This window comes from Kogia breviceps, chromosome 4 (assembly GCF_026419965.1).
Source record: "Kogia breviceps isolate mKogBre1 chromosome 4, mKogBre1 haplotype 1, whole genome shotgun sequence".
NCBI lineage: Eukaryota > Metazoa > Chordata > Mammalia > Artiodactyla > Physeteridae > Kogia > Kogia breviceps.
Window position 1 is genome coordinate 94,480,754 of NC_081313.1, and position 18,532 is coordinate 94,499,285.

General features: G+C 36.8%; 1 protein-coding gene across 2 annotated transcripts in view; it reads right to left on the reverse strand.

Annotated features, from left to right (window-relative positions):
• Positions 1 to 224: 224 nt before the first annotated feature.
• FEM1C (fem-1 homolog C) overlaps positions 225 to 18,532 on the reverse strand; it is a 48,581-nt gene continuing 30,273 nt past the window's right edge. For both annotated transcript variants that reach the window (XM_067031470.1, XM_059061884.2), the window contains one exon: positions 225 to 3,083. In XM_067031470.1, coding sequence (XP_066887571.1) covers positions 1,774 to 3,083 — 1,310 coding nt within the window. In that variant the 3' untranslated portion in view covers positions 225 to 1,773. The remainder of the gene's footprint in view (positions 3,084 to 18,532) is intronic.

Below are 18,532 nucleotides of genomic sequence, written 5' to 3' on the forward strand. Positions count from 1 at the left end.
ATCTTTAAAAAAATTAAACTTCAATTATTTAACCAGAAAGTAAGTCTCATGCTTTTTTGTTTATTTACTATTCTTCATTACAAGTTTTTTACTGAGTAAAGATGAAATAAATCTAATGTGACTGCAATGATGACTCCTTAAATACCCCTACATCAACCCTCAGAATAAAATGTCAACACAAAAATCCAAGTGATCAGGCTCATTAAACTCACAGGTAAACTGAGTTTTTCCTCAAACCAATAAGGAGTTTTTTATTCAGAACAATTTCATTAAGACATTTGCAGGGCAAATATGCCATCATAAATTTTATTCTGAATAACAATAAAGTGCTGAATGATAATTACCTGAATCTTTTTTAGTACTTTTCACTTATTTTTTCTTAAAAGAGCCCTTTCTGTGGCATTAGCAAAGCTGTGAAAAAAAAAAATCCAAAAAAACAAAGAAAGGAGGGAGGGAGGGAGGAAAGAAAGAAAAGAAAGGAAGAGAGAAAGAAAAGGAAAGAGAAAAGAAAAGCTAATTTTCAGTAAGGGAAGAGGAAGCACTGCAACCTTTTGTGTTTAATTAGGGTGACAAATAATTGAGACCAAAGTAATTCATGCAAGTTATCTTCAAAGGTATACTTAAGCTTGAAGAAAGAAGGAACACTGTTACTGACCTTTGATACTATGGCAGTAAATTGCATACTAAAAATACCTTAATTATCCTAGATGCCTAGATCTGGCTTGGCAAGCATCATGCCACTGACATGCTTCAGCTCTTTTTTGTAAATAAAAGTGATTTGCAGTTCAATTACTGAATATTTCAGTGTGACTCGTTAAGCTGTGTGATAAACTTTGAGGTTAAATTTAAGCAAATTCTCTACACCTAATCACATCATCAGCACAAGCAGGACAATGCTGGCGTAGCATGAAAGGTGGGTCACTTTATAAAGATTCTTCCTTTTACTGCATGATATATTAAGACGACAGACCTAAATTTCAACTGGGTTAATGAGTTAGAATAGCTTTGTTTCCCAAATTTAGCACACAATAATTTCAGTGGATTAGAGAAAGAAACCTCAGATGTAAAGAAAAAAACAACAAAAAAGCTTGAGCTCTGGTAGCTAACCTATAGCTCTAAAAATTGTCATGCTACAAGAGTACTTTCGTAAAATGAACTTTGTAACATACTTAACAGTGTTTCAGAGTTGAAGTTGACCAACTGCTGCATAGAAAATATGCTAACATACAACAGTCCAGTTGAAGCCAGTGCATAGAGAAGATAAAGCACTTATGGTAACTGCAAATGGTAACAAGTCCATAAAGTTTTTACAACCTAACATGGATCCATAAGGGGAAAGAAATTGATAAGTAGAAATGGTTAAGTTAAAAATAAGGTGGAAACAGGGGAGAAGCTCAGAGAAGAGAAGGAAGAAGCACAAAAAAGACCTTCAATTGTATAAAATTCACAAACCAGAAAAGTATAAAGACACCACTGAAAAATGGTTAACTCTGTCCCAAACACCTAACAGCAAACAAAACCAGAATGGGTAAACCTTTGGCAGACAATTTTAGAAATCTGAATATGAGATTACATTTCTCAATAATTCACAAACAATATATTATATGGTATATTTATATTAAATACTGGGAAACCAATCCTGTAAATTTGATGCTTACAATGCTTTAGCCAATGAGAGCACAATGAAATCAAGCTAAATGAATGCTGGTGTTACCACAACAGTGCTCATTTATGAAACAACTGTTACCAATTCGTGCTTCAACAGTCAAATTATCATCTATGAAGTGAAACAAAGGTCTCTAGCTTTTCTGGGATATGCCCTTTATAGTGTATTCTATGATTCACTATGACACGAGCAGCAAGACACTGTAATGTGGTATGATTTATAGGCTGGATCAAATTTTTAGCTATTTCCTTCTCGTCCAGCAAGTCACTAGCAGTTTGTTTGTGCAAGTTTGTGGCATCAAAATGTGCACCTGATTTAATAAGGAGATTCATGATGTCTGGATGGTTGTTCAGAGCAGCGATATGGAGGGGACTGTTGTCATCCGAGTCTCTGACGTTCACATCAGCACCACATTCTATCAGTATCGCAGTAACTTGCAGAGATGGAAATTTACAAACAGGGTACCGCCCTACACAGGTAGTATTCTTGTCCACAGCCAGATGAAGAGGGCTGAAGTTATTCTTTCCCCTTGGATGCAGCTTAAGAAACCTGTATATAGTTTGCTTTTTGAAATGATCCTGTTCTAGAGTACAAGGAACTTTTTCTAATAAGCAAATCAAGTGCAAAATAATGGAAAGAGCCTTATTTAATTGTAATGGGTCTGCTGGACACTGAGTTTGTTTGATCGCTCGCTCTATTTCAAGGACACTTTTGCACAGTATGCCCATAAGATCATCAAATGTAACAGTGGTGCCCAGCAGACCTTTAGCCCTATCCTGTAGCATAAAAGAGAACAGTTCTGCAAAAGATAATAAGCTGCTGGCAGTCATCGGGCTTAGAGGGTCCAAATTGTTCTGCTGCATATCCAAAGCATACTTCCATAGGTTGATGCATCGTTTGAAATTTCCAGAGTCTGCATAGACAGCGCCTCTATATCTAATATAGTAAGAGGTGTCAGGATGAGAAGGACCGAGAATACGTTCTCTAATTAATAGTGCCTGCATTCTCATCTCATCAGGATCAGCAATAAGACCTTCTAGCTCTTCTGCACTGTTTACCTCCTTGGCATAATCATAAGCCATTATTAGTGTCTGCGGTACTGGTTTGCTAATTATATTAGTCCTATCACTGTACCTCATGTTCATTGCCTTTTTCCAGTATTTCAAAGCCCCAAGGAGATCTCTTTTTTTGTCTACAAATGTAGCTCCCAGAAGCTCTAAAGCATTGATCCTTTCTGTCTTGCTGGTCTGTGCATGGTGAGTCAGGAAATCCACAATATTTGTGTGACCAGTCACACTTGCTGAGAGAAGGGGAGTCATTCCATAACCATCCTTTTCCATCTTGGCACAATACATAAGAAGCATCTTCATGATGTCCAAACTTCCAGATTCTGCGCAATCATGCAATGCAGTATTACCTTAAGGAGAAGGAAGAAAAGAGATAACATATTTGAGGGACCAGGATACAATGTAATACATATGTATACTTTAGAATCTAAAGAAAAGCAGGCAGCTCCAAGCCAAAGTATGTCCCTCAATGGGACATACTTTAATTTGATTACAAATAAGAAAAAATGATCCCCAGCACCTAAAACTAATGTCTGACACACAGCAGGGGGAAAAAAAATATTGGTTAAATTCTTTGAATAAATGAAATGGCAAAATTAGGCATGAAAAGATATTCAAAGTCACTAAATGAAATTCAAAATTAATCCACAGCCTCGATATTTTTCAATAATGTTTTCAAGTGTATATTCTATAACTAAAAACTGACCCAGGGCTTCCCTGGTGGCGCAGTGGTTGAGAGTCCGCCTGCTGAGGCAGGGGACATGGGTTCGTGCCCCGGTCTGGGAAGATCCCACATGCTGCGGAGCGGCTGGGCCCGTGAGCCATGGCCGCTGAGCCTGCACGTACGGAGCCTGTGCTCCGCAATGGGAGAGGCCACAACAATGAGAGGCCCGCATACCGCAAAAAAAAAAAAACCTGACCCAATGAAATTAAACAGCTATTTACAGTTTTGCTGACAGTCACTTAACTTTCTGGGTCAGACTCCACATTTATAAATAAGAAATCTAATCTGAAATACCTAAGCATCTCCAATTTGATTCTGAGAGTCAGAAATTATTTTTTTAGTATTTCTGATTGCCAAGTGAACCTCAGCTGTTTTAGTCAAAAATCTTGGTAACAAAGTACAATACTTTCTTCAAAAAACTCACATAAGAAAAACAAGTCCACTGAAACCTAACAAAGATGTGGGTGGTTCAATATGAACTTTAAAAGGAGACATCTGAAGTGTCCTTTCATAATGGATTATTTCCCACTGTAATTTAATTTTCTTAAACAATCTTTTTAGATGTACTAAATGTTCTAACACCGTCCAATTCTTCCCACACATGAATTAAAACTGACAATAGACACTGGCACATTAGTAAAAGCCTGTATGGATGGAACATACTAAGACATAACCACTTGCCGCCAGCCGCGGCGGGTCCTCAAAGTGCAGCAAAGATCGACAAGAGGGGGTAGGGAACGGAAAGCACCAAGATATGGGATCAGAAGGGCACAAACAACTGATGGTTGCAAGGCAAATTTAATAACAAAGCATAGCCATATATACACCCCTAAAGCAGGGACTTCGCATAGTCATTGTAAAGTAGAAACTTTGCATAACCTTTGTTCTGTGGAACTAGTCTTTCATTTTAGGCCTAGTCGCCACCATAACTGCATTAGCAGGTTTATCTTCTCTCTCGGTTTAGTCGCCACCTTATCTGCATTATCTGCATCAGCGGATCTATTGCTCGTTCCACAAAGGCACCAATTTCCCCTCCAGGATTGCATTTCCTAGCTTTAGGGAACAACCAGGGACTCCCATTAACTGAGCAGGTCCCTGGGGCGATCTGGCCAAAGGCCATCTCCTTTTTTACATTCATACCATAAAGTCCAGGATGCATATCAAGGAGAGTACAGTCGGGCCCTGAGGCTTATGAGGGTCTAAATGGCGCCTTCCTCAGAGGGCAATGCTCGCCACAACCACTCAAGTTATTTTAGCTACCTAAATTTAATATAAACATTCTACTAATGATCAAAACAGGAATTATCATGCAGACCTTTGATATTTACATACAATGTTTACAGAAAATTTCAACAGTCTTTTTAGGCATGTGTGTGAAAAATAACTAATATAGCTGGCTGAGACAGCTATCTTTAGAAAGACCTGCTTGCAAGGATGGCCCTGGGCTGGCATTCGGAATGTTGTCTGGTAAACAGTTCCAAGATATAAAACTTTCCCTAAATGGTAAGGGTGGCTTCTATGCTGACTACCTGCTTTCCTTCTGGGACTCTGGAATTTTGCATATGTGCTCAGCAGAGGGTGCCTTGTGACCAGTGCCCAATAAAAACCTGGACATTGAGTCTCTAACCATCAACCAAAATGGGTTTCCTTGAGCAGGAATATTGCACACATGCATTTATGTTGCTAGGGGAAGACTGCTCTTTGTGACCTCTCACAGGAAGGAGAGAGCATAAAAAAGCCTGCACAAAGATTCCTCTAGACCCCAACTGTGCCATTCCTCTTATGATCCAGGTACATGTCCTTATTATATCGCTGTAATAAATCTTAGCCATGAGTACAACTGTATGCTAAGTTACCTGCAAACATGGGGGTGGCCTTGAGGACCCCTGACACAGGATGTGTACTAGAAAGTTGTTTAAACCTGAATACTTCACATAACAGATCTACAGATAAAATTCAAAAAAGCGCAAGTTGTAATACATTAGGACTTTAAATCTCTTCACAAGTTTATCCTGTTTATTAGTCTTCCATGATATCTATAGGGATTATATTTAAAAATCTGGATATGTTAATTGTTACCCAGGATTCCAATGGACTACAATGGAAGGGTGTCTGATAGAATGTTTTGGCAATGTGTATGGTAACCAACCACTAAGAGAGCCCAGAACTTCTGACTACTAATGTTCATTTGCTCAAAATAATTTCAATTAAACATGACTACTACCAAGTATATTTTTAAAACTCTTCTGAATTATGGATCCCTAATATTCACATTTTCTCTAAGAAATAGAGAATATAATAGAAATATAAGAGAAGGCTTAGATGGCATTCTTCTCTATTCAGAATAATAAAATCAAGAAAAAGAATGCAGCAAAAGCCAGTCTTTTAAGTAACTGAATTGACGTATTGAAAAAATACAGAATATATGTATTTTGAATATACCATATACTGAAAAAATGTTCTGTTTTGTTTTGTTTTTTAAAGGAATAAGAGACTCTCACATCTAGTATTGGCAGAGGTAACATGATCACCCTCCCAATAAGAACCAGAAAAGCTGAAAACTGCATTTTAAAAAAATCTGTATGACCGCCTGTAAGAGATCACAGGGAGACATATCCAGAGAATAAAGAAAATTAGTTAAGTAAAGTCCAGAATTTGGGGAAGCTTTCCCCAACGACCTCTACTGATTCTGGAATAGGCAGCTAAAAAACTGGGCAGAGCTTTTGACCTTTCAGGGCTAGAGGAGAAAACTGGAGTCCAAAGCCCATTTAGAAATCCCTACACTTTAGGTTATAGCTCTGAAGGACTGCTCTCTAGGAGTTAAGGTGAAGTGCAAAGAAACCAGCATTCACAGGCACTGAAATGCAAGTTAAAATCATCTTGATATTGAATTAAAGTAATCCAGAACTGCTAGTATATATGTAATCAAAAGCCAGAAGCAAATACAAATACTATTTAGATGAAGATATTATCATACTAGAGCTCAAATTATTTTTATATATTCTTCATATATAATGTTTGGTATCCAATCAAAAATAATGGACAGAAGAGAAAACAAGGAACCACAATACAAAAACCAAGGATAAGAGCTAATAGAAAAGCCCAACAGAAGATCTAGATAATACAGTTATCAGACACAGACTTTAAAGTAATAATTATGCTTAGAGTATTCAGATATTTTAAAAAAATTTTGAGAATTAGACAGAAAAGTGTAAACTACAAAAAAGAACCAAACGGACATTCTAGAACTGAATAACTCAATGGGTGGCTTTAAAAGCAGACTACACACAGCTGAATAGAGAATTAGTGAACTAGAAAATTAAGTCAGATGAAAATACATAGAAAAGAAAATACATAGAAAGAAGCATGAAAGTGAAAGGATGGAAAAACAGGAGACTGTAAGAGACAAAGGAAACGATGTCAGAAGGGATAACATGCTTAAAACCAGAATTACGGACTAAGAAAATAGGCCCAAAGCAATATTTAAAGAGATAAAGTTTGAGAACTTTCTGAAGCTGATTAAAGATTAACCATAAATTTAATAAGTTTTATAAACAACAGGATAGACAAAAAGAAAGCCACACTGAGGCACTCTACAGCAGAACCATTAAAAACTAAGGACAAAGAGACAAATCTTAAAACCAAAAAATAGGTGCAAATGACCTGCAAAAGAACAACAATTAGACTGACAACAAAGTTCTCATCAGAGACAACAGAAGCCTTAAAGCACTAAAGGAAAATAAATGCCAACTTAGAATTCTGTGAAGTAAAGGACTGTTTTAGGTGAGAAAGAAAAGATAAGCCACATGGAAGCCTGGAAAGGAGAGTATCAACATTGACAGAAAGGGTAAATCTGTGAGATATCTAAATAAATATTGATGTTAAAAATAATATCTTGTAACAGGGTTTGAAACACATATAGAAGAAAAATGCTTGACAGCAAGAGCATAAAAGTAAGGAGGGTAATTGGAGTTAAAGTATATTCTAAGATTTCTGCCTTGCTTGGAAAGAGGTAAAATTAGAAATTTATGTTAGCCTTTGATAAGTCAAAGTAGTACTATCTATTGTAACCACTAAAATAATAGAGGGTATGCATGCATATAATTACAATATATCCTCTAATATAGAGAAAAAATGAAAAATAATCCAAACAAAGACAGATACATAGCAAAACAGGTAGACAAATAAAAATCAGTAAGTAGCTAGGAGATTAAAGCCCAAATATATAAGTAGTTACATTAAATACAAGCAAACTAAATGTTCCATTAAAAGACAAAACCTGTCAGACTGAAAATACAAACACATAGAACTCAACTACATGCTGCTTACAAGAAAAATACCTTAAATGTAAGGATAGAAAAAGGCTGAAGTGAAAAGGTGAAAAAATATATATACTTTATGCAAAAATTAACCCTAAGAAAGCTGTCTGATATTAAAATATCAGATTAAGTAGACTTTAAAACAAAATGCAACAGATAAACATTTTATAATGACATAAAATTCAAAACAACAAAGATATAATTCTAAATTTGTTTTCACCTAAAAACAGCAAAATAAATAAAGCAAAAATCAACAGAACTACAAGGAAAATCAGATAAATCCACTCATAATACATTTGAACACACCTTTTTCAGTTTAGAAGACCAAAACCAATAAGGATATTGAAAATTAACTGAACACTCTAGAATTTAATTTTTTTCTAAGGACACATGGAGCATATACAAATGCTGACTACATTCTGCGCCATAAAATGAGACTCACACAAATGTCAAGGGACTGAACTCACTGAATATGTTCTAAGTCCACAATACAAGTTAGATTAAAAACAAACAAGTGAAAAAAAAAACACACCCTACAAAAATCTCCACGTGTTTGAAATTTAAAAATATACTTCTAAATAGCCCACGGGTCAAAGAAGGAATCCCAATGGAAAGTAGAAAATATTTTTAGCTGGATGATAATAAAAACGTTAAATAAAAATCTTGTGGGATATGGCTAAAACTATGCTTAAATGTACATTAGAAAAGAATGGCTTTTTGAAAAAACATCTAAGTTTCCATCTCAAGAACTTATAGGGGAAAAACAATATATTAAACCTAGAGAGACTAGAAGCAAATAATAAAAAGCAGCAATAAAGGAAGAAAAAAGGTACCAGTACGCTAGCACAGCATTTTTTCCCCTAAATTGTATTAACTATTGTGAACTTATATTAATAACTTTGCAAAGTAGAGAAGATAAACTTCTACAAACAAACCAGAGAAATTGGTAGTAAAATAAAAACCCATGTCTCCCAATTGCCATTTCAGTGTATTGCTCATTACTAAGGTCGTATTTTAAATGCTAGTCATACATTAGTGAATACTACATACTACAGTGAATAAGTTATTTCTAATATAAACCAAGCCTCATAATAAAACTTCCACCAATCATATTACTTTCCAGCTCAAAAGCTTTCTTGCTTCCTCTAAAGAAATAGCTGAAAATCTTTAAGATTTCAAAATTCTACAGCATTGATTCTCAAAGCACTATCTGTGTGAGGATGAGAAAGCAACAAGGCAGAAATCTATAGTTCCAGAAGGCATGTCATGTGAAGTAAAGCTTAATCTTGGTAGTGGGAATACACATAAGAAGACATACTATGGAAAATAGATTTTTAGAAAGAGAAATATTTCCCTAACCTACCTCTCTAGCCTCATTTCTTGTCATCTCCAGTATGAATGCTGCTCTGTGAATCTAGCCCAGGAGCCAGCAAACTTCTTCTGTAAAGGGCTAGATAGTATTCCAGCTTTTGCAGTCCATAAGGTCTCTGTTGTAATCACTCAACTCTACCATATAACAAAAAGTATCCATAGGCAATTGGTTAAATTAATGGACATGGCTGTTTTCCAACAAAACTTTAATTATGGACATTGAAATGTAGCTTTTGTGTAATTTTCACATGTCATGATACACTATTCTTCATTTGATTTTTTTTTTCAACCATTAAAAAATATAAAAAATATATCTTAGTTCTCAGGCAGTACAAAAACAGGGGGTGGGCAGGATCTGACCTCTGGGCCAGAGTTTGCCAACACCTTCTCTAACCCAAAAGACATTGTCAATACCAGCCATACACAAGGCAAAGAAACTGCTTAGGCTTCCCATCACTGTATTCTAAGCTACCTCTCTCTCCCAGCCCCTGGAATAGTCCCGCTTACTTCCACCTCCATGCCTCTTCTCTTAATTTTCCTGTCAATATACTCTTTTTTCTTTGCTTTTTAACTTCTTTTCCTCCAAGTTGCACCAGAAATTTCAGCTGCTCAAAGAGGCCTTTTTGGTTATACTATGTCAATTTATCATTTTGAGAATGCCTGGTGAATAAATGTTTCATTCATCCTGGTAAGTACTCATGTTATATCTACTATTATAATCTTATGTAATACCTTACATAATATGTTAGTGCTTCACAAGTAGGTTTTCTTACCTAAACTGTCTATTCCTAAAGTACACAGAAGCCTATATTTCCTTTATATCCCAGATAGCAGTTAGCACAATATCAAAGCTAAGGTAGATTCTTAAATTTTTAATACTGATATCACAAAAAATGATTCAAATAAGGACAAAATAACTTTAAAAAGTAAAATCTTAGGGCTTCCCTGGTGGCACAGTGGTTAAGAATCCTCCTGCCAATGCAGGAGACACAGGTTCGAGCCCTGGTCCAGGAAGATCCCACACGCTGCAGAGCAACTAAGCCCGTGAATCACAACTACTGAGCCTGCGCTCTAGAGCCCATGTGACACAACTACTGAAGCCCACATGCCTAGAGCCCGTGCTCTGCAACAAGAAAAGCCACCGCAATAAGAAGGCTGTCCACTGCAGCGAAGAGTAGCCCTCGCTGGCCGCAACTAGAAAAAGCCGGCACGCAGCAACGAAGACCCAACGCAGCCAAAAATAAATAAATAAAATAAATAAATACATTTTTTTTTAAAAAGTAAAATCTTAGCATGAGGGGATCACCTTTATAATTCTAATAGGTTAAGTATATAACCGCCACACTTTCATGCCCTGGAAGCCCTAAAAAATTTCTGAATTATAACCTAAAAAAAAAAAAACAATACAAAATAAAAGCATAATTTTACAGCAACTATGTCATGTCTCCAAGTGTCTTTACATAGTATATTTTGATAAAGTTGTAATCAGAAAATTTACAACTGCTTCCTGCTTTTCACCTACATCTTAGTCATTTTGTCATGTTCCATGTATATAGTCTACATGAACTATTTACATAAATACTACATAATCACTCTTAATGGCTTTATGGTTAAAGTTCAAGTAAGGAAGCATGCCAAATTTACATAAACACTTCTCTGTTGATGGACATCTGCATTCCTTCAGACTTTTCACTATTAAAATATTGTAGTGGTGGTTAAATTACAGTTTATGTTTTTCAAAACTTAAGAGAACTGGGCTTCCCTGGTGGCACAGTGGTTGAGAATCCGCCTCCCAATGCCGGGGACACGGGTTCGAGCCTTGGTCCAGGAAGATCCCACATGCCACAGAGCAACTAAGCCCACACACCACAACTACTGTGCCTCCGCTCTACAGCCCGTGAGCCACAACTACTGAACGCATGTGCCACAATTACTGAAGCCCACACGCCTAGACCCCATGCTCTGCAACAAGAGAAGCCACCGCAATAAGAAGCCTGCGCACCTCAACGAAGAGTAGTTCCCACTCGCCACAACTACAGAAAGCCCACACGTAGCAACAAAGACCCAACACAGCCAAAAAAAAAAAAAAAAATTGTGATGGCTGCACAAATCTGTGACCATACTAAAAACCAGTGATGGGTGGTTTTTAAATGTGTGAATGGTATGTGAATTATGTCTCAAAGCTGTTTTAAAATCAAAGTATTTGTTTTTAGTAAAGTATAAGTTTTGACTGATAGAAACAGCAATTAAAAGGTCTTTTATCATAACAGATTTGTCTGGAAATGCACAAAAACAGTTCTCATTGTAACAGGGAAGAGCCAATTTTGACTCCATGTTGGATCTGTTTCTTAGACTTTAGCCTTTGCTTTTCCTTGCTTTTGTTATTATAATCATACATGATTGCCCAACCCTACCCACCTGTGAATGGCTACAAGAAAAAAGAAATTAACACATCCCCTCCTGGAGGCTGGCCATTCCAGGAGATGTTCTCCAAGACTGATGGCTGTTTTTATTTTACTTCCTCCCCACCTCTCCCTCTCTATTCTGCCCTTTTACTTTACTTCCCTCTGATTCTGTAAAAAAAAAAAACAACTGGCATCCAGACCCCATATCGTGGTTTTTTGGGGGACCCTAGTCTGCCATCTCCTTGGTCTGCCGGCTTTCCAAATAAAGTGGTACTCCTTGCCTCAACACCTCGTCTCCCGATTTACTGGCCTGTCATGCGGTGAGCAGAGCCAGCTTACACAACAGCTCCAGCTCGCTCATCATCTCTCCTCTTCAGCCTGCTGTGCTTGGCATCCATTCTTCTACCTTGCAGCTGGGGCTAAGCTGAGTCTTTAAGAGAGGTCCACCTATAAACATGGGGGCCGAGGGGGAGGGGTGCAGTTCAACTGCGTAACAAGTCTGATTCCAAGCATTTTACTCCTGGAATAGCTAATTGGTATGTGTTAAGGGAGCAGCTGGGAAGGGGTAAAGAGGAAAACTTTAGGATACCAAAGGAGCACTAGAAGGTTCCTCTGCTCAGAATATTTCCCTTCCCCATGTATGCTGTAACACCAGAGATACTCAAGGACAAGAGTGAAAAAAAAAAAAAGAATCAAAAATAGGATAAAAAACTACTGGTATCAAGATTACCACGTGCCTTCCCTTCATTAATTCTTTATATAAGGCAGTGAGCTAGGAACACAGAGAAATTTAACAATACAGGTCCTTGAGCTCACTACAAAGTTAAATGCTAAAAAATGCTCAAGATGCATTCATGTGACACGAAGGGAACGAGGACTTGCCTTTGAAATGGGTCTTGATAGCAAGCAGAATTTTCAAAGCTAAGATCTGCGCTAAGGGATCAGGACTAAATTCAACTAATAATAGTACAATTTGATGAAAATTATATAACATAAGTTGATGAAAACATCAACATTACAGTTCAGACTTACATTCTAGTTCAGACTCTCTATTCAACTGCAGCTCTACCCAAAGGTAGGGAAAAAAGAGGAAAAGAGATATTTTAATCAAATTTGCATCCATGTGACTTCTTTACCTGGGCCTCTCCCCAACTCTTCCACCTCTATCTTCCAACACATACATTCCCGATGTCTCAGTAGCATAAATCCTTAGAATGCCATGGGCTTCCTAAATTTTCTTTTAAACAAATTTAATTAATCAATGTGATTAAAATCTCATAAAGATGAACTCAGTGAGGTAACTCTATGTAGCTAAAAGATCAGTAAGTAAAACTTAACCTCTGCCTTATGTTGTGTTGCTGGGGATGACTCTGAAATAGCAGTAGTGTTCAGGATTTACTCATTTTCACCATCTTCAGTTCAATTTTGTGAGGACACAGTTTACAATCCAATCTTCAGGGATAGAGGAACACAACAGATATTTCCCTACTGCACTCAATAGACACATCATCTACAGCTTAGTTTCCCCAACTAGGATGCCAACTTTCCCTGAAGACACAGACAAGGTGTGCCAGGAGATACAGGAGGGAAAAGGATGAACAAGAAACAACTTGCAGGAGCAACTTGATCAAGGATTAAAATGTTAACGAATTCAACTAGTTAAACATTATTATTATAACAAAATAAGTATGGAATGTTACAGAGTAGAAAGAAATTGTAAATCCCTCTCTTTCACTCTTCCCTGCTAGTAGTTGTGTTCTGAGGTAACCAAGAGCTGAGCTAGAGTTCTCAAAGACGAAAAAGAGAATTTCAGCTTCCAACACTCTCAGTCCTGAAGTATACAAATAACCTACCTACATGACAATAGTCATTATCTTTGTCCATTCTCTTAATACCAACCATTCTTAATTTACAGTGAAGATTTTCTTACATGAAATTCCTTTGGATTTACAGTGGATAAGAGAAAAAAAGGATTTCTATTTTTTTAACATTCTCTTGACTGAACTACATCTGTACCCTAAACTGCCTATACTACAGGAGAGAAAGAATGCCTGGGGTTTGCTTCGAACTACTGCAGAGAACAAAACGAGGGAGAAATATATATTTTAACAAATATTGGCAAATGTGGATAAATGTTGAAGCAAGGTGATAAATACATAGTGGTTCAAAGTATTCTTCTCTCTACTTTCTCCACTTACATATAAGTTAGAAAATTTCCATAATAAAGAGGCAAATAGGGGCTTCCCTGGTGGCACAGTAGTTAAGAATCCGCCTGGTGGGCTTCCCTGGTGGTGGGAGTGGTTAAGAATCCACCTGCCAATGCAGGGGACAGGGGTTCAAGCCCTGGTCTGGGAAGATCCCACATGCCACGGAGCAACTAAGCCCTGTGTGCCACAACTACTGAGCCCGTGTGCCTAGAGCCCCTGTTCTGCTACAAGAGAAGCCACCGAAAGAAGAAGCCCATGCACCACAAAGAAAAGTAGCCCCTGCCTGCCGCAACTAGAGAAAGCCCGCACACAGCAAAGAAGACCCAATGCAGTCAAAAATAAATATTTAAACTAAATTAATATAAATAAATAAATAAAACCAAGGTTAAAAAAAAAAAAAAGAATCCACCTGCCAATGCAGGAGACAGGGGTTCGAGTCCTGGTCCAGGAAGATCCCGCATGCCATGGAGCAACTAAGTCCATGTGCCACAACTACTGAGCCTACACTCTAGAGCCTGCGAGCGACAACTACTGAGCCCGCGTGCCACAACTACTGAAGCCCGCACACCTAGAGCCCATGCTCACAACGAGAAGCCACTGCACTGCAACAAAGAGTAGCCCCCACTTGCCACAACTAGAGAAAGCCTGTGTGCAGCAACGAAGACCCAGTGCAGCCATAAATAAATAAATAAATAAATTTTTAAAAAAGAGGCAAAAAACTGCCTGATCTAGCTCTCTCAAACCCTTTTAAAGCTAACCATACTTACGAGCCTACATGGTTTTCTCCCATTTCTAAGCTCCTATAGAGTTCTACCTGTACCACTCACTTTTCACAATTGCTGTCTTAATGTCTTCATGTACGTATTTCTGTACTACAAGGACCAGAAAACACAGTCCTTGCCATCAAAGAGCTTATAATCTTTCCTCTCTCTAAATGCAACACATTCATTCAACAAACTCATTTACCAATTGCCCCCTGTGGGCCAGATTACTCTTTCTAACACAGGGATACAAACACCAGGTCTCTAGCCTCAAAGAGCTCACAATGTAACAGAATTAGAATGTATTAAGATGGGTTCCTCTAAAAAAAAACACACACACACACCTCAGTCGTTCCTCTGCTGAAAACATTCACTGACTTACCTACCACTGCATAAAGAATAAAGTCAAACTCCTTTACCTGGAAGTCAATGTCCTTTTATACTCTAGCCCTGACTGCCCTTTGGTCCAAATATGCTACTTTCATATTTGTCAATGTGCCTTTCCTTATGCCATTTCCTAAGCCTTAAAAACTGGATCAAATCCCTTCTGCAGATCTCAACTCCAACAATCCTTTCAAAGCCCACTTAACTCCATGAGGCCTTTCCAGTCAGTACACTCTTCCAAAATCCTATATAATGAATTTATACCATTCCTTTAGTGGTGAACAAATGTGATGTACTGTATCTTTTCATAGCCTCCACAATGTCCAACACAATAGCTGGCCTACAGAAAATGCACAGGAATTATCCTATTACTAATTTACTTAATTACCTTGGGTATCTAAAATAATTGACCCATGCATGAGGATAGCCTGTCCTCTGGGGCCAGTCTCCCCAGTCCCAACTCAAAGAGCTGTTCTATATAGGTCTGTAGTACTCAACCAATCACTTTCAGGTGCTCAATTTCCAGTCAAATTTGGGTGTAAAAGCAGAATTAAGGGTTTAAGTAACTTTTCCATAGATCTGCAAAGTCCTATTCTGAGTCAAAACATAAACAAACAAACAAAAAAACCTCAAATAAAAAAGAACCAAAGAAAGCCAAAGATGACTATAACCGTGAAGTACCGAGATCAGTGTGATGGCCCTAAGATGGGCTTGTCTAATCACTCCTGATTTGAGGTCTATATTTAAATAGCAACCAACTTTCCCGTCTCAAGAATCAACTGTTGTGTTAAACTGGAGCAGCATTTCTAAATATCTGTTTTTCTCCCCCTTTTGAAGGCATGGGAAAAAAAGGAACCCACTGTCCCCTCAGGTAATGAGTTAACTGGGGATAAAGTATTTCCAAAAATCTAAGACAAGAAAGCACTACTGCTGCATTTACCATAGTGTAGTTTAAGTATCTGCTTATGAACCTGTCTCTCCAAACAAGCCATGAGCTCCTGAAGAGCGGGGAATTAAGGACTGGATATCTTGTCTTACTCATCTTTGTACATCCTAAGTCAAACAGTCTGGCATACTCAAGGGACTCAATAAATGCTCTCTCAATTAATGAATGAATTCCACTTTAGGTTAAAACATGTTCAAAATGCCAACAGCCTGTTAAAAAGTAATGGAAAGAGGTTAGATAATATATTCAAATGCCAACTGCCTGTTAAAAAGTAATGGAAGGTAGAAGTCACATGCATTTTATATTTAATCAAACCAAGCATAATCTACTGACATTTTCCTTCTTCAGAACCACTTCCAACAGTTTACATATAAAATTTCCTAAGAAATTATTCCATTTATCCCTCATCCTATCAGTCTTTTCCATTTTTTGCATGGTGATAAAAATGTGGGAAAAAAAATCCTTTGACACTCTACCGTATCCTTCTCCAGTGTTCCTGCCTCAGTTTCAAATAGTTCCTGTTTTTTTATTACCCCCCAAACCCATAAAATAAAAACAAATCTGAAAAGTCAATGAGGGAGTAATTATCAAAGAATGGAAGCTTCAGGACCAGAGTGGGGGAGGTATATACATACTTTAATCTGCCCCCAATATTTTTTCCCCCAATATTCTTTAAGACGCACTGTCAAATTTAAAAGGCACTATGCAAAAGTTAAAGTACTGCACACAAAGTGATATATTATATATACATATATACACATATGTATGTATTATGTGTATATATATAAAACTGAAGCTATATGAAAACAATTTTTGGTATAAAATTGTTTTCTCTTATGTTATGTGTACTTCTTTAAACAGCATAAATACTAGATATTGATACTGAGGTAAAAGAAAAAACTCTAGAATTAGCCAGAAGAGGGAGTATACACATCCTCAACTACAAAACTATATGATGATGGTGTTAAAAGGTTTTATTACCTCTGAAATAGCAAAGGTAATCAAGTTGAATATTGTTCACAGTTTACTAAGGGAAAATGCTCAATAAAATATGGGCTATTTACAGTATAGTTCTCCCATACATTTTATCTCTAGAAGTATAAAGAACTTTGAAAAAGAGAAGGGAAAATAGTACCAGTACTAATCTCTCCAATGACCTAAGGTTAAAACATGCCCCAATTTGATTTAAATACGTGAGTTTATCAACAATCTCTACATCATTAGGGTGATGAATAAAAAGCCCCCAAAAAACTAAAAATTCAACAAGCCTAAACATGCAGCCATACCTTTTTAACCCTTTCTCTTCTAGGTATGATTTCAAAGCATTCCCAATACCAACATGGTCAATTAAGCAGTAATTTGTTCTTTTAAAACAAACATTCTTTAAAAGAATGGTGATTGTTTAAAAAAAAAAAGTCATGCTGTCCTTTTACCCACCACCTACATCAAAGATAATCAGAAACAATAAAACATTCATAAGAAAGAATGTTTACAGAAACATTTCTTATAGTGAGAAGGCAGAAGCAATGTAAAACTCCATTAGTAGAAGAGTATGCAGCTACTGAAATTAAAGAGCTATAATTAATGACATTAAGGATAACATTTATTAAGCTAAAAAACAAGTACAGAAGAGCATATAAAATAAAATTGCATACATATATCTAAGTGCAAAATTCAGTATCTTTGGGAGGATTATCTCTAAGTGCTGGAATTTTGTGAGATTTTTATATTTCCTCAGGAAAAAAATATACAAAAAATTCACGAGGCTGTATCATTTTTACGACAAACCTTTTCAAAAAAGATTATACTAACATTTAATGTCCAGTAACTATGTGGTGCCCCATAACTGTGTGGTTTAGCCACTCTGAGAGGCAATCTGTCACTATCACAATGATAAATGCACATTCACTTTGATTTAGCAATTACACTTACAGGTATTTATAATACAGCCATTTTCACACAAGTGTGCAAAGCCACAGATTTGTTCAAGAATATTCACAGCAGCATTGTTTATTTTGGATGTGACCTGTCTGTCAACAGGGACTAGATAAATTATGCACACTCATATAATAAAATACTGTGTAGCCATGAAACAGAATGAGGTAGCCTCGTGTGTTGGAGTTGAATGACATTCAAGATAAATTAAAGTGAAAAAACAGAAAGAACAGTATATCAATTAACAAAGAAGAAAGAGGGAGAGATATACAGACAAGTATACTTGTATTTGCATAGACTATCTTGAGGACACACAAAACACTATAAACAATGGTAGCTGGTGGGTTGGAGGTCTAGAAATGAAGGGTGTTAAGACTTATTTTTCATACTAAACACTGTAAACCAATTTGTATTGTGTGATTTTTTTTACCATATGTATGCTCCTTTAAGTTTTATAGTTTTTTAATATTACGCAGTGAATTTCTTTGCTGTTGTATAAACAAATATGTTTAAGGAAAATAATGTTAATGCTAAGTATTAATATTATACTATCAAAACACTTGTTTTTAAGGGTTAAAAAAAATCCTAAACTATCATCTGAACAGTATACACGACCATAAATCTGAACTCTTCTTCTGGACAAAGATGTTTCCATTGTTGCTAGTCAGCAAATCCACATCTGCTTAACCTAGTCCTTGTTTTGCTCTGGGCATTGTAGCAGTTTAAAAAAATCTGTTCTCTCTCTTG